General features: G+C 34.3%; 1 protein-coding gene across 4 annotated transcripts in view; it reads right to left on the bottom strand.

Annotated features, from left to right (window-relative positions):
- Positions 1-17,347, bottom strand: part of Immp2l (inner mitochondrial membrane peptidase subunit 2) — an 826,273-nt gene that overhangs the window by 193,811 nt on the left and 615,115 nt on the right. For 3 of the 4 annotated variants that reach the window (XM_034514317.2, XM_076941950.1, XM_034514320.2), the window contains one exon: positions 5,367-5,469. The exons of the other annotated variant lie outside the window; for it this stretch is intronic. In XM_034514317.2, the coding sequence (XP_034370208.1) occupies positions 5,367-5,469 (103 nt within the window). The remainder of the gene's footprint in view (positions 1-5,366; positions 5,470-17,347) is intronic. 4 annotated transcript variants of the gene reach the window in all.

The following is a 17,347-nucleotide window of genomic DNA, read 5'->3' on the forward strand; positions in this document are numbered from 1 at the left end:
CATATTCCCTTATTAAAAAAATCACCATGAAGCACAAAATGAAAATATCTCAGAGGTTCATGACTTACAGCAAGATAAAAATGTTAGAAAAAACTTCAAAGATAGAAAATGCATAAGCTAAATGGAGGCCATCAAAAGAGTCAGAGTTATGTTTTCACCAAAAGAAATGAATACTTATGAGGCCGGTTCAAACACGAGCACTGAAATGCACATTCATAATGAATGGAAGAGAAAAGTCCAGCATGTATTTTAATTGGTGGAAGAGTTCGCTGCCCTCAAGTAGTTAAAAATTACTCCTTGACAGTTTACACCCGTGAAGTACATGTCCAAACAGCAGTAGGGCCTTTCATGTGCCCTACTATTAGTCAACAGAACACAAATCAAAACTTGAAGTAAACAGTTACTTCTAGGTGCTGGCAAAGAACTATTGATATTTCAAAAATGTATTAACACCTCTTACAGTAGAGGTGGTCAAAGGAAGGATGCTAATTTCATTGCTAGAGCAGAAGAGTTATTATGAGAAATTGTTAGAAAATATTCTAAGCAATCATAAACCTACATCTGATATATTTTTATATAATTCAATAAAATAGACATATACTCTGAATTTATCCAATTATCATAATTCTAAAAGAAATTTATGAAAGTTATTTCCTACACTATAAATCCAAACTGAAGCACTAAATGGAATCCATATGTAAGAAGATATTTCTATTATTGTCTTAATTACCCAAAAGGTTTAGCATAAATACCATATTGATACTGTTATCTACAATCAAAAGTTTTCCCATTGAAGCACATCTGATATTCTTCCATCCTGTCAGGGTATTATTGTAAAACATTTTTTATAGAATAAAGAGATTTGACCTTAAATGTCTGCTACTTTCAATCATCTTTAAAATAGCCTTGAGACAAAATATATGTTTATAATTTTAAAGGTCACAAAATTTTTCAACAACATTAAAGTTTGTGTAATTACAATGATATAGAAAGAATCAAATATTGGCGTAACACTGGAGACAATAAAATGTTATATAGGTACGTCCTTATTTTATATTCATTCAATATTATGAATACTGATTGTATAATTAAATTTTTATAAGCATACTTGCATGAACATAAAATTCACCCTATGGCTAAATCATGTCATTTAATTATAGTACTTTACAAAATTTCTCAGTCATTTATTAAAATTTTTATTTTACATGAAGATGCTCATTTTATCAATGACTTATATACAATTAATTTAGAGAAGGGGTCTTTTCTTTTCAATCATCTGAAAATATAAATCTGTAAAAGTGGAGGAACTGAGAGATCATAAAGAAGACTATTAATTCTTGTTTGATTTGTGCCCTGTATTTGCACTAGAGTATCCTAGATTTTTTTGTATGCTGCCTTCCTCAAGAAACTGGGTGTGAATGTTGGATTAGAAGTTCTGTATGATTCCTCTCTTGCTGTGAATTTCTCTATTGCTTCAGTCTTGTTAAAAATCTTTTTATTAACAAGCCATTGTTAATCTTTCATTCATAATATCAGACTATTCTATTTTATGCCTGTATAGTTGCAATGAAACATATTAAAGAAGCAAATGATAGTATAAAAATGAACATAGAAAATAATAAAACATAGCAACAAAAATTAGGATAAGACGTGTTTGTTTGATAGATTATAGTTAAATGCTTACTTGAGCACAGGAACATTGGGAGAATTTTAAGTGGTTATAACTAGAGTCTAGTTATCTTCAGCTAAGTGCACCTCCTATAGTTGATTACCAATTAAAACAAATGAAGCAGATTCTATAACCAGGAAGATTACTATGAAAAAAAAAACATAAAGTATGCAAAAAACAGTAACATGCACTGTGAAGGTGAATGGAGGGGCAAATAAAGATGAAAAGTTTTGGTTCATTCTATAGACAAGGAAGCATTCCCGACAAGTATGACTCCTTCAGGTAAGTGTTCAATGCCAAGGAATTATATTACTGAATTCAAGGGTAATCACCAGGAATCAAGAATATATCTGAAAACATGAAAATCACTGGTCCTATCTATAATAGTTCAATATGCTGTGTCCATTGAGAATTTTATCAGAAAATGTAATTTTCAAGACTGAACTTCTAAAAGTAAAGTACTAAGATTTAGTGTTTTAGAGTTAAAAATTCAAATAATGAACAAATGAACCATTTCTTAATGAAATGAATTGAGGGCTAGTAGAAAGGGCATTCCAAAAAAGCTGTCAATTCAGGCCAGGTGTGGAGGTATGCACCTGGAATTCCAGCTCTTTGGAAGCTAAAGCAGGAGGATGGTGGGTTCAGGGCCATCTCAGGATACACAGTTATACTGTCTCAACAGATTAGTCAAGTAATCAAGCAAAATAAATTTCTATATCCAAGCATTAGAGCTTAGATTTATAAGGACTGTATGAAATGTACTTAACTGTTTTGTGCTTTTTTTTTTTTCTTTTCCTAAAACTTGAAGGGCACTCACTAGAAAGAAGTATTCCCATCAAAGATGCTACTGGAGCAGAAGTGCAGAACACATTCTAACAACAAAAAACAAATATTGAAAAACTCACGAATACACAAATATGTTAGTATATGATGTGAGGAATGGCTTAGTTTTTCATTCTAGAAAAGGCATTTCACTTAATTTTGGGAAATAAAAGCAATGCTAGTTTTCTAAGTGAAAATAGCTTTATTTCACTCATAAGTCAAAAGTAGGTTTGATAAATATTTTCTAACCAACAAAAAAGGTAGGGGGAGAACACTAGATTTAAAAATAACTTTGTTTTTACTTTATTATTGATTCTATTATAATTAACAAATAGAATTCACCTAAAACATTGATATAAACCAAATGGCATTGAGAAATAAATACAATATATTTGTCAAAGTTTTATGCTATATGCTTTCTTATTGTAATAAACATTGTGAGACTATCCTACACATGTAGTTCTGATCTTGCTTCAACAATGAGGACACTTCCACATCTGTTACTTTTATGTGGGTGTTTTTGTATTTAGTTTAGTGATTCAAAGCCCTGCTATTAGGGTAGACAGGAAAAGGAGGCACAGAAAAGCAATTCACAGGGCACACTGTAGACACTATGAAGTTCCCTGCACCCAGCTCATAACTTTATTCTTGTCTTTTCCCTTTTGAAAAATGTATGTAAATGGACAGATAACTGTGCATATATGTTAATATCCATGTGTGCATGGGTTTGTGCATGTGTACATGTGCAGGCATGGGTGGGGGTTGGGCAATGGTTGGCATCCAGTGTCTTCTTCAGGTTCTGTCCAGTTATTAGTTCCTTACTGAAAGTGGAGCTCAGCAGTATTAGTAGACTGTCTAGCTAATGAGTCTCAATGATTATCTTGTCTCTTCCTTCTCAGGGCTGGCACATTCCACCATGCCTTGCTTATATATGAGTTATATATGGGGATCAAATTCAGGTCCTTATGCTTACATCACAAGAGTTTACGCAGGAGCCATTTTTCCAGTTCTCCTTTTCTTTCTCCAGTAAGAAAACAAACAGAAATCAACTGATAGGCAGTCATAATAATTACATAATCAACAGTGCTCCAGCCTCAATTTAATAATGAACAAAATACCAAACTCCTCAAACTTTTGGAGTTTTTTTTCCTTTGACAGGAACAACTTAGCATCCATCTGATAGAAAGTAACACAATAAATACTTCATTTCAAAATCATTTTAATGTAGGCTTAGCCAAAACATGGTACACGTACTCTTATTGGTCAAAGAAATCGAGCTATATTCAAGTGATTTACTTTCTTTCATGTTAGTATTTGTGTTCTTCAATATAGACAATTGTCCTGCATTTTAAGCAGCAAAAAAGATTCCCAACATCTCTTATTTTTGTTTTTTTCTTTTTTCAGAACTTAGATTATATAATATTTTTATGTAATTACTATTCAAAGGCAAGTATGGACACTAGGCATTTTTTAAACATCATTAGTGTGAGTAAAGAAACAAATAGAAACGCTGTGCTAAAATTTTTCCTCAGAGTCCACATACTTACTCAGATCCAGCTTTTACATATTTTACCAAAGTTGAGTCCAACTGGCTATACATTTAGTGGTAATAACATGGTTCTTTATAATATACGTGCAAGATTCTTTTGTTAGAGACCACAACATTTTAATTTTTGACAAAATATGAGGCTATAATTTTTTATACAGGCATGTATAAGGATGCTAATTAGTTGATTTGTCTTATACATATATAACAAATACAGCTTTGGGAAAACAAAATGGGCAAAGGTAAGCTTTTAACTAGACCAGACAAACAAGAAAACAGCTTCAATTTCCACTGACTAAGAAATTCCTCACTTTCCTAATAAATTACTTTGAAGACTCATAAAGAAGAAAATTTCTACATTCACTCAAAGTGAAGAAAATCCACGAAATATCAGTGTAATCACATATTCTATGGATAAGCATGAGACAGAGTAAGTCTGCATTTCTGCTATAAGCTAAATGCTAACAAAATGTCACTTATGAACAGTACCAGAATGTGCCACCCCCAAGCATGCCACTCTGACACAAGGATTACTTTCAGATAAGGGTACTTGAAAAACAGCAGCCATGAGTGAGCTGGGCACACAACTCCCCTCTGTCTTGAAAAGAGGAGATTAACACTCCAGGTGAAAACTGTCCTCCCTGTAGTTGAAGTCAATAAACATTCTTCAATGGAGAATCATAGCTGAGAACATTCAGCAGTCTTGTTAAAATAATTCTGATCTTCCTTCAGCCTCTCCATAATTTAGTTACTTGTTCAAAATTACTTGTGCAAACTAATACAAAGATGGGTAAGTTTTTACCATTTTACAGGCCTCTGCTTCATTGTGAGGGCTTCTTTTGACACTGAAAACCTATTATATGTGTATGTATCATTCTCTGGTAATCTGTTTTACATCAATTTCATTGTAAGACTGAGATGAGACCACAAAAGAGAAGGAAGGAAACCCAGCTCTCCCACACTTACTACTGTGATTTTTTTCATACTGTTGTATTGAATACAACATTTACAAAATTGGTGCCTATATGTCTTCTTACATATTTTATGGGTTAAATATTAACTGAAAACACAGGTAGATGGCATTTCTGTGAAGGAAATGAAGATCTTCCAAGCAGAAAGTCAGTCAACACACACACACACACACACACACACACACACACACAAACACACACACACAATTTGACAGCCTAAAAGAATTTTCCACCATAAAGTGTTCCATTACAAAGTCTCCGACTGTTCTGGGTTGAAAGAACAGAGCAACTATTGGGTTACACTTGCTCCCACCTTCGAAATGCAATGTTTTCAGAAACAAGGCTTAGGTTGACTCACCGGTCCAAAAGAATTACTATCAAAACTGTGTCCATGGTGATCTCCTTCAACCCACATGTGACCACGGGGGACTTTGACCAACCGATTTTTGTGTCCAATTGTTCTGAAAAGAAACAATGAGACCAGTGAGGTGAGAGTAGGAAAGGGACTTTACACCTTGGAGACAGAATCAGGAAGGAAAGAACAGCTATTAGGCAGATGAGAGGGTCTAACTCTGACTGTGTTAGAAATAAACCATGGGAAGAGATAAGATGAAAACTCGGTGCTGATTGACTTTAGTCAACCTGGAACAGACTTCTGGGAGTCTAATAACAGGCGATTTATTCCCAATATATTTATGCCCAGTATACTTTGAAAATAAGCTTCTCTGTGTAATAGGACCTTTGTTACACAAGAAAGCATAATTGCATTGAAACTCAATTTGGATAAATGTCTTTTCTTCCAAGAAGACAGGCTCTAGACAGAGGTTACCTTTACTAGCTTAAGGGCCTGAGGGTCTGTCCTGATCTCTACAGAGAGAATTGAAGATATTTGTGCTATGAACTACTCCTAGTCCTGGTTGCGGGAGTTAGGGGGAGCTTCTGGCTATAAGGGTCATTTAGATGACTAGCCATCTCTGGTCCTGGTTGTAGAAACTTGATAAGGCCTAGCCCAACAGATAAAGTAGAAAACAAAAAAACCAGACTGTTAATCACTAAAATTTTAATTTTCTGGATGGAAGAACAGGTTTTTCTATCTTTCCCATTGGAAAGACAATCTTGTGTACTTAACATTCTTGGTTTCACTGGAGATCTGTGGGCCCAAAGACCTTCATGCTACACTTGCAATAATCCCAAAATTACACAATAAGTTCCTCTCAAATAAGATATGGTTCATTTTCTAAACTGCCCAGGGAAACCTCCCCTAATAAGTGTAGCTTTGGGAAAACAAATCGGGCAAAGTTAAGTTTTTAATCAAGCCAAACAAGATATCAGCTACAGTTTCCATTAAGAAGAAACTTTTCACTTTAATAGTGAGTTACTGTGAAGATTCGTAAATAGAGAATTTCTATGTACTCAAAGTGAACAAAATCAATAAAATTACAGTGTAGTCACATATTCTATAAATATGAATGCAATATAGTTCCTCCTTTGTATAAGAAAAAAAACTTGCTTAAAGAAAGGCACAAACACCAAATACAGTGTTTTGCTTCTTAATTCACACTATCCTTAATAAATACTTAAAGAAATCAACATACCTCAATTCAATGTCCAGTTGTCTTCTTACACTTGCATTTATGCTAGTGCTCAACTGTTTCAATTTAATAATGGAAATTAAGATTCAAAACTGGGGTCTGGAAGGATGGTTCAGAGGGTTAAGAAGAGCCCTGGCCACTCTTCAGACGACAGTTCAATACCCAGCACCTACATGATGCCCCACAACTGTAACTCAGTTCTAGAGGATCTCCTTCTGGCCTTCATGTGTACCAGGCACACATGTTGGTGCACAGTTAGGTATACATGAAGACAAACACGCATACATGTTAAAACAATAAATAAAAGAAATCAATAAATATTTGAAAACCCAGCATTAGTAGGAAGGAAAGAAATCTTGATGACCTTTGGAATCTGTAGAATCAGTATTAGTTGAAAACTGACCAGGCCAGCACTACACTTTTCTTAAAAAGGAAATTTTGATTGATTATGAAAAAGTGTCAATGACAGATGACATACAACAGATATTCATATTCTTTTTTTAAAAAGATTATATATCTCTCTGTGTTTCTATCTATCTATCTATCTATCTATCTATCTATCTATCTATCTATTCACCATTTCAAACACACAAGAAGAAGGCATCAGATCCCATTACAGATGGCTGTGAGCCACCATGTGTTTTTTCTGGGAATTGAACTCAGGACCTCTGGAAGAGCAGTCAGCGCTTTTAACCATAAGCCATTTCTCCAGCCTGATATTCATACTCTTAACACAGGAAAGAAAGGGGGTAGAAACAATCTTTCTCACGTTGTCAGTGGCCATTAGAAATGATTCAAACTTTTTGTTTCCATTGCTTTTTATGATCTACTTTGGGGATGTTTTAAGAGACTAAAATATTCATGTCTGTTGTCCCTATTCTATTTGTAAAAACTGATTGATAAAAATTACTAAAAATATACACAGATGTTTGTTATCATGGATGCTCAACCCTCACTTTTTATAGGCCTCACTTCCATAATGCATCTTACCCAGATATCCACTAAGAAAGCATTAGTAGATAAATTATGAAACAGTCAACCAAATAAAAGACAGAATTAAAATAAATTATGATTCAAACCCCACAAAACAATTATTATTTTGGGAGCACAGAGCTTTATATTTCCTTTATTTCCTAAAGCACCCTGGAAAACACTAACAAAACATGCTTCTCAATAAAGGTTTTCTGAATGAATGAGTTAAAGAATGAATGAAATTCACCTTTCGAGCCAAAGCTCTCAGAAACTGAGCTTAGCACAGCATTATTGGATATGGAGTCTCTCGGAGGCTAGTCTCTTAGTTAGCAAGCTGTGTATGTACAGAAGAATGCATTAAAAAGGGAAAGTACGCATAAATTGGTGCTATAGAAATTGAAACTATTCATTATCTTGGATGGTTTTTAATTTTCAAGATAATTTCAGTGTTGAATTGCTTTGCTTTAAGATCAGTAAGTCATCCATGCAAGGAAGCAATATTGTAGCCATTAGAACCCCACAGTAAGTTAAGGTTTGCTGTTTGTTTTTAATTACTATAGGGAAGGAGACTTTCAGATTTTTAGAGAAAAGCAAAAACAAATTTACCACATCTTACCCTCATACACTTTGCAATATAAGTGTTCTTCAATTAAAATCATTACATTAGTTCTTGACATCACTGCTTTGTAAGCTAGTGTCTAATGACTAATACTCCCATCAAATGATAGTGATGAGGAAAAAAAAAATCTTATAGTTAACTGCTGCAAAGGTATCATCGCCTTATATATCTAAACATCTGTTCACCATATTAAGCTGAGCATTTAGGACAAATTCTAAGAAGGAAACAGTTGAAAATTGCTATTGTATGAAATAACTATTTAACAATCACAAAAGTATATGTGTGTGAGAAAACATACTATATATTACATTGGATTAATATTACCTAAATTTTCAGGCATTTGCTTTAGGTCGTGGTGTGTGTTTCCCATGGATTAGTGGTATGTGTGTGTGTGTATGCTTTCTGGGCTATCTCACTGGAGCACAGAGGACGGAGGATCCTCTGAATGAAATAGTCTTATACTGATGTCTGAATGGTCTACCTTAGATCTTCTTGTTCCAGCTACTCATCATAACTTATAGTTTTTTTTTTTTTAAATTAGGAAATTGTCCAAGGAGGGAACCAAAATGAGTCTCAACTCTACAGGATCTTCAATTGTGAAGTAGTGACTGCCTATTGGGTGGAGAACTCTTCAGTCACCAAAAGGTTTGGTAAGCTGGGACACAATTTGCCAAGTTTTGGAAAGAGATAGGCTTGTCACAATAATCATAATAAAGTCTTCTGGTCATTCACAATATCAAGAAGAGCCATGACTGTGAAGGGGCTTTGAGACCCAAACATATGAACTATTGGCTCAGTTAAAAATTTATAAACTAAATCTGCCACAAAATTATATCAGCAATGCAACAGTAGACCAAACATATTCTTTTAGAAGCTAGGATGGCATACAAGTCATATTGAATTTTAGGTGCTATAAGAATCAAGATTCTTGTGAGAAAATTATAGTGCCATCAAGGTACGAGTAAAGGCAGCCAGGTTATTTGTGGTGACTATCTTATGGAAGGCACTTAAGCACATGCTTTAGCCCAGTATTTCTTAGCCATTTACAATGCTTTCTTTTTCTTTTTTATGCACACTAGCTCTTGACTTGGGTTCATTTATTTATTTATTTATTTACTGTCTGTCTCTCCATGTTAGAATGTGACCTATGGAAATATGTCCTTCTTATAGAACATCCCTAGAGCACAAATGGCTCAACAAATAGTTGTTAAATAAACAACGAATTTAATACTGATGAAAAATAATGCCCTAAAGGCAGAATAATACTATGGAAAGCACTCTGATTCTTGAACAGGCTACAAAAATTTCAACCTTAATTCTATGATTTGCGAGCAAGCTTGTAAGTTACAATTATTTGTCATCTTTACAATAGGGTGGGCCTATTTACAGCCACCTTAACTAGGTTCAGATGAGGATTAGAAAAGGGTTGTAAATGCTGTGAGGGGACATTACTGTTCAGTTTAATCTGTGGAATTAGCTTATCTTGGTTTGGTGTATTTATTTGACACTATCAAGTAGATATGATTTGGAACAACTTGATAAAACTCAAAAAGGCAGTTTCTCATTTACAACACTAGGCAAAAGAGGAGAGAAAAAGAAGGAGAACCTAACACTGAGGTTTTTGAGTACACAAATGTAGCATATACTAAACACCATATAAATGTATCATCTTCAACTTGAGGCTTTTTAATTAAAGCACTGGATATGATACTGATTACATTTAGAATATAATAAGTGGTGGTGATTATTGCCAGACTTCCTTTGTCCATTATTTTTCTTCATTTTATAATTCCAAATGTGCTGAAGCTTACTATTGATTAATACCAATCTCTTCAAATCACTGGTGATATGCCTCAATAATTGTTTTCTCACAGTGCTTATTACTATTTTGTAATAATAAATTTTACATAATAATAAATTACTATTTTGTAATAATTGCTGTGCTTATTACTATTTTGAACGGTACAATGATGTAGTGTTTTTCTTCTTTTTCCCTTCAGGAGAACTTCAAAACTCCTATGAGAAGGGACAATCTATCTGTTTGTACATATTCAAATATACGGAGAGTATCAAGGTAAAGGAAAGATCGATTTGCGGATACCACTGTATTGTGTATTTCAATGCTGCTATGCTAATACACAGTGTCTTAACAGATAATGGTCAGATCTAGGAGAAATATTGTAAGTAGAGAACTCTGGTAAACATGCTGTATGGACATAGTCTATTTCCTAATCTCTTAGAGTGCATCCAACTTTTAAACTAGTAACCTAAAGTGGTTTAAGAATATGATGGTAAATTATTGGGCTACTTCCTTTTAGGGCTACCAAAGAAATACAATACTGTTAATAGAATTTCTCTAGAGAAGGAATTTTAAATAGCTTTTAACTCCCAAACTCTCATAAAGACAAGATAATCCTTTAGCTGATTTAGCAGGTAAGTAAGGTGTCAGCCCATAAGGCTGTGTGTATCTATAGCTTGCAAATAATTCTGGTTTTGACAGTCAAAAATGGGCTCTGTCTGATATTTTAACTACCTGTCTAAAAAGAGACATTTTTAGTACTAGCTTTACCAAGACAAGTTGCCTAGGCCTCATAAAGGGGATATAGAATGATTGCCTCCAATTTGATTTGACCTTGAAAACAATGTGTTTAAGTCACTGGATCTTTTAAGTTCCATCGGTTGAACACAAAAGTACTGTCCATGTAATTCTTAGAACTATGAGAAGGTAAGTGCTTATTAAATGTTTCTCTCGGTGTCTTTTTCTTGTGCATATGTGCTCTTTCCCCTTCTTTCGGTAATGTGTTAATAATTCATGGTTCATTAGTGATATCATTTTAAAGCCATTTTACTGAATTTTCTACATGTACAAAGCAGGGATAACTTGGGACGCTGACTGCTTCCTGGAACCCAGACTCCCGAGTGTCTATTTTCTTAAGGGAAACTAGTGATCAGTGATCCTCCATGGCCTCTGCTTCAGTTCCTGCCTTGAGCCCCACTACCAACTCTGCCTCTAACTCTGTCCCTCCATTTCTTGCCGACCCAAACTGTCCTCAATTATGAACTGTCACTCGGAAGTGTAAGATGAAGTAATCTTTTCTTCCCCAAGTTGTTTTTCAACAGTGTTATACAACAGCAACAGAAAAGCAGACTAATACAGCGAATAGGAACAGGTATGTTTTTGTATAGAAATATATTTTTATTCTTACAGATAAAAAAACCGAGGAAGAAAATTTCTGTAAATCAATATAATATTTAATTTTGAAAAAAAGAATTGTCATATAGTACTGATGTTCAAAAGGAAATAAGTGGTTGACTTTTGGTAAGATTTTCTAATTGACTGAGTGAAAAATAGAGATTTTTGTCTTTGATTTTTTTTTAGCTAATTAAAAAGCAAAAAACCATGAAAAAATAAGATGGTATCAGCTATTATCAGTAATCATAATGAAGTGAGCTGATGATGTAATTGAAAGAGAAATATCCTATTGAAAAAATCTATCTTATAGAATATAGAATTTTTCATAACTTGTGCAGCCACTATGGAAATTAATATGGTACTTCTTCATAAAGTTGGGAATCATTTTACTGAAGACCCAGATAGACCACCCTTAGGCATACATCCAAAGGATGCTCTATCCGCTCACAAGGACACTTGTTCAACTATGTTCACAGCAGCTTTTTTCATAAGAGCCAGAAATTGGAAACAACCTAGATGTTCCTCAACCAAAGAGTAGATAAAGGAAATGTGGTACATTTATACATTGAAATACTACTTAGCAGTTTAAAAAAAACAACATCATGAAATCTGCAGGCAAATGAATGGAACTAGAAAAAAAATATTCTGAGTGAGATAACCTAGACCCAGAAAGACAAACATGGCATATATGTACTTATAAGTAGATATTAACTGTTAATAAGGAAATGACAATCAGACTATCATCCACAGACTGAGGGAGGTTACGTAATAAAAGGGCTCTAGTGGGGACACAGAGATATCCTTCAGAAAGAGAAATAGAAAAGAATGTCTGAGTGGACTAAGGTCAGGTGGGGATGGAAATAGAAGGGATCGGGTTGGGAGAAGGATAGAAGGAGAATGTATGGGAACAAACAACTGGAATTGAAGGGTATTTAGAAGGAGCTGATGTGGCACCCTAGTGTAGTAGAACCTTCCAGGTTCTACGAGAGTGACCCTCGTATCAGATGATACAGAGCCTGAACCAAACATCTTTTATAACCAGTCTGTCTGTAGTGGTAGACCTGGGGCACCAGCCCAGCCAGGAAACTTAAACTACAGTCCTGCCTACAAGATGTGCTGGGGCAATGGTGGCATAGAACTTGTGGAAGTGGCCAACAAATGACTTATTTAATTTGAGGTCCATACCACAAGAGGCTATCTTCTGCCTGGATGACCAGAACAGGAGGCCACATAAGCCCAGAGACTTCTGGTAGAATCAAACATGACAGCCCACAGAATCAACTAATTAGGGCTCATGGGGGATCACAGAGACTGGAGGCACTTATAGTGCATACATGGGTCTGTTCTAGGTCCTCTGCATATGTGTTAGCGTTATTGATTTGGTGATTTACGAGCACTCATGATGCTGGGAGAGGGGTTATGTCTCTGTCACTTTTGCCTGTTCTCGAGACACTTCCCTCCTACTGAGTTTCCTCACCTAGCTTTGCTATAAGGGTCTGTGACTTGTCTTATTGTTATCTTGTTGTGTCATGTTTGATTGATGTCTCTGGGAAGCCTGTGTTTTGTGGGGAAGATTACGTGGGGTTAGTAGATCTGGGGAAGAAGTGAGGTGGGGTGGTGCTAGGAGGAGTAGAATGGAAAGATGGAAATCTATAGATAGATGTATTGTTAAAAGGAGAATAAAAAATTATAAAAAGAATATAGAATTTGCAGGCTGTTTTATGCAAAGGCTGCTTATGAGAGAAATACATAAAAAGGACAGAAACACCGATGATAATAATAATAACAATAACAATAACAATAATATAGCAGTAAGTTAAGACATAGTAGCTATATTAATATTGGGCCAAATGAGATCACATCTCCAAGATGAGACCTGAGTTTCTACTGGCTATATGCACAAAAGATTACTAGTATCTATGTTATCATACAAAGGAGCTTTAAGGAGGAAAGTGAGCCTAAAAGCCTTTGATGAATCTGGTTAAATTATGATTCTAAAGATACATGATCAGAGGATTCTAAAAGTTCCTAAGAACTTTAGGCTGTCACAACATGGCAAGGCATTTTTCCACTCTGAATACTCATTCTCAATCCCAATCCTAAATTCTGTCTATTGTTTGCTTCGTCACAAAAGCAGTTTTGTTACTGACACAGTAGGACTCACATGCCTTACCTTGTCACATGAATTAAAAGTGACACACAAATTAATATACTATGATTTTAAGTAAATAATACAACAATATTCCAAGGAAGCTGGACTGCCTATGGCTACAGGTGATTGCATTTCTTTGGATCACAATTCTAAATACCCTAGAAATGATCTAATAACTCCCCTTTGTACAAATAAGATGTGAAGGTCAGAGATAAAAAGTGGTGTCATCTAGCTAGTTAGTAGCAAGGGACAAACTATAGAAAGTATAGTCCATAATTTTCTTTCAACTGAAGTGTACATTATGACTACTCAAGATTCAAAGAAGAGGTCTTAACATCAATTCACTAGAGAAAAGGAGAAATATTTTCTTCACAGATACTAGGCTGTTGCTAAGTGATTAGAGCAAACTCATACCATAAAGTCGCAGAAATAATTTTTCAAATGTAACACAAATGCCCTTAGTGCAGCTAAAAAAATATTAATAGTGAAAATCCTTGATGAATTTTTTTCTAAATTTAGATTATAGACACATACATAAGACAATTCGAGAATAACCATGTGGCTATCCATGGAATGACTATAAATTATTAGGATCAGATTCCATACAGGTCCTACCAGGTCATAGGTGAAACCCGTGCTCAGGCTAGGGTTGTACTGAACAACGCAGGTGTGTTCATTTTCTTTGGGGTATGAATTAACATTTACTGAATGACTACTATGTAAAATTACACAGTCAATGTAGGTGATGATACAAGAAAAATTATGATCTGGTTCTTTTGACTGACTATAAACCACATCAAAAATAATAACGCAAGGGGCTGGATAGAGAGAGCTCAGTGGTTAAAAGCACTGTCAGGCATTGTTTCTCAGATCCCATATGGAAACTCTCAATCATTTACCCATAAAGTTCTAGGGGATACAGTGTTCTCTTCTGACTTTTGTAAGCAGTGAATGAAAGTGGTACACATATGTACATACAGACAAATCACATATAGCTAGCATTAAAAAAGTAAACATTTTTAAAAATTAAAACAAAAGAAGGAAAATGATCAGTGAAATAGGCGTACAGACTAAAGAACCATAACAAAATTCAGTAAATTGGAAACATTTACAAAATTGATTGATAGAGAAATAAATCAATAAATGACAATCAAGCATTGCTAGCTGAACAAATGTTTAAAAGATGATACTGTTTAAGGCTATCATAAATAGGAAATGCATTATGGATATCTGAAACAAGATATGAATAGCTGACTGATGTGAACAGAATAAAATGGCAGTATGAAATTCAAATCTTATTTGTGAAAAGTCTTCTTACTAGAGAGTATTTCAAAGAACAAGATCAAATATTAAAGTGTTTTATAAATCATTCCAGTAAAAAAACCTTAATGTAGAAAACTTAAAATGCTAATTTAAAAGACATTATTAGTTTTTTTTCTCCTAAGTATTCTACATGCTATTATGCCCAATATTAACTTATCTAGAAGTATACCAAGTTAAATTTTTTACATAGGTCAAAGTATTATGATTATAATTTCAGGCATCACATAAGCTGGCAGAATATAGAAAAAGATCATGTTACATATTCAAAACTACATCTAACTTTTATATATTCAAATTTTGTTTCTGCTGAAATGATGACTGGAACTATGAAATGTCATAGGTGCAAATAACACAATCATTTGCTTATTGGTCAGTTGAACCTAATGGGAAATAGAAACAATGACTCATCTTATTATTCCATGCATGGCTTCCTAGCAAGCCAACTTAAATAAAACAGTGAACTTGTAATGCATAGTTTTATTTTTCAAAATAAAGTCAATATTTGTTATAAATTGGATTGTTGCATTTATTCCCAGCATCTTCTCTAGAAGTAATTTCCCAGGGGTCAGCACTTCATTCATTACTCTGTTTGCTGATCATTTCAACATGCTAGTTATAAATGTGAGAAGGACACATCTCAGTGCTTTTATTGTAAGGCCCAATGATGGTTAAAGTTTGAGGAACTATGAAGAGTATTTCATCTCTTGCTTAATCTATGTTATACAACTTTAAGTTTTATTTCTCATAAATTTAATCATCTTTGGGCCACTTGATTAATTAGAACAAAAGAATTCTTCACAATAAAGATCTCATTGCCTAGAAACTCGAAACCTCTCTTAAGGAATCTGACTTTGAATCAGGAAAAGAATGTGAGACAGGAAAGAAAAGGAGTCTCCAAGCCAGACAGACTGCAACTCTTCCAGGGAGGATCACAGGTCTTAGGGCTTCAGCTTCCTCATTTGTAAAGAAAGATAACAGGATGATTCAGTACCTGTTTCACATATAATAAGATAATACACACAGTCCCTTCAAATTTGTGCTTGTCAAACAATATGCAATTACATGGAAGATGTTATTTTCAGAATTATGGCATAAGCTCAGCTATATTTTTATCACTCAAGATACATAGAAAATTATTTTCTAAATTAAAAAAAATTATCGAATACATATTAAGTGTTCACTAGTATCAAAAATTCTTAGGTACTAAACATGAAATCATAAATAGAACAAAAGCATGGTCCAGGCACAATTCATAGATTAAGTAGACAATTTAAACAGATAATGTCATTGAAAATTGGGAGAATACAATCCCAAAGATGCAGATAAGGAAGGGAGAAAATGAACAAGAGATATTCTACACACTACTACATGGATGGTTTGAAAGAAAGGAAAACATATTGTATTCATATTCTGATTGTATGAAGCTTTATACTGTATAATAGCATAAAACATAAAATATCCATAAATCATGGAAAATAAATTCAATTTTGCAATCAATTTAAGAAGTCAGTATTTTTGAAAATAATAAAGTAGCTAGGGCTACAGTATCAACTAGAATGGAAGGATTCTTTTTTAAGAAAGAAGAAAAGGTACTTTGTTTTGAAAACTACAAAGGTAAAAGATATTTAAAATTAAAAGGTTAATAGTAGCTATGGGCAGAACCAAATATGGAAGTTTATATTATATGTATACATATATGTATATATCTATATATGTATAATATATATGTGTATGTACTCAAATTTACCAGTAGTCTTGAAGACAGAATTATAGCCAATATAGATAATCTTTTATGACAAGTAGCTGGCTCTATTGCTGTGATAAATTGGAGGAAGTATGCATCATCTCTTATTGCTGGTTATATGAAACCAATAATTTTTTTTAAAAGCAGCCTAGCCATATCTATAAAATTTTAAAAGAGATTCATTTGCCTTACAATTTAGTAATCCTATACCTGGAATCAAATCCCACAAACAGCAGTATAAGAATGGAGTAGTGAGAGAGGTCTTTAAAAGCACGTGGTGCTCTCTCAGAGGACCCAAGTTCTACATTGGATAATTTATAATCACTCCTAACTCCAGGTCCAGGGGATCCAATGCCCTCCTCTGCCTTCTGAAACCTAAACAACTGAAAACCATGTTTGCTATATTCCTTGGATTGTGTCTCGTCTACAAATGAAATTACAAGAGGACGTTCGAGAGCAAGTAGGAACTGGGGCAATTGTTCAGTCTGTGAGTGCTTGCTGTACAAGCAAGGACCTGCATTTCCTCAACCTTGTAATAAACCCACTGTGATGGCATGTAGCTGTAATCATGTACACACTGTGCGTGTGGTATAGACAGGAGGATTTCAGACCTAGAGGCTCACTGGCTAGCCCACTTAGACAAAGCAGTGAGCTCCAGGTCTGTGAGAGTCTGTCTCAAATATTAGGCAGAGAATGATTGAAGATGATATCCAACATCAACTTCTGGCCCTGACACATATGTAT

Source organism: Arvicanthis niloticus, chromosome 11, assembly GCF_011762505.2.
Source record: "Arvicanthis niloticus isolate mArvNil1 chromosome 11, mArvNil1.pat.X, whole genome shotgun sequence".
Classification (NCBI taxonomy): domain Eukaryota; kingdom Metazoa; phylum Chordata; class Mammalia; order Rodentia; family Muridae; genus Arvicanthis; species Arvicanthis niloticus.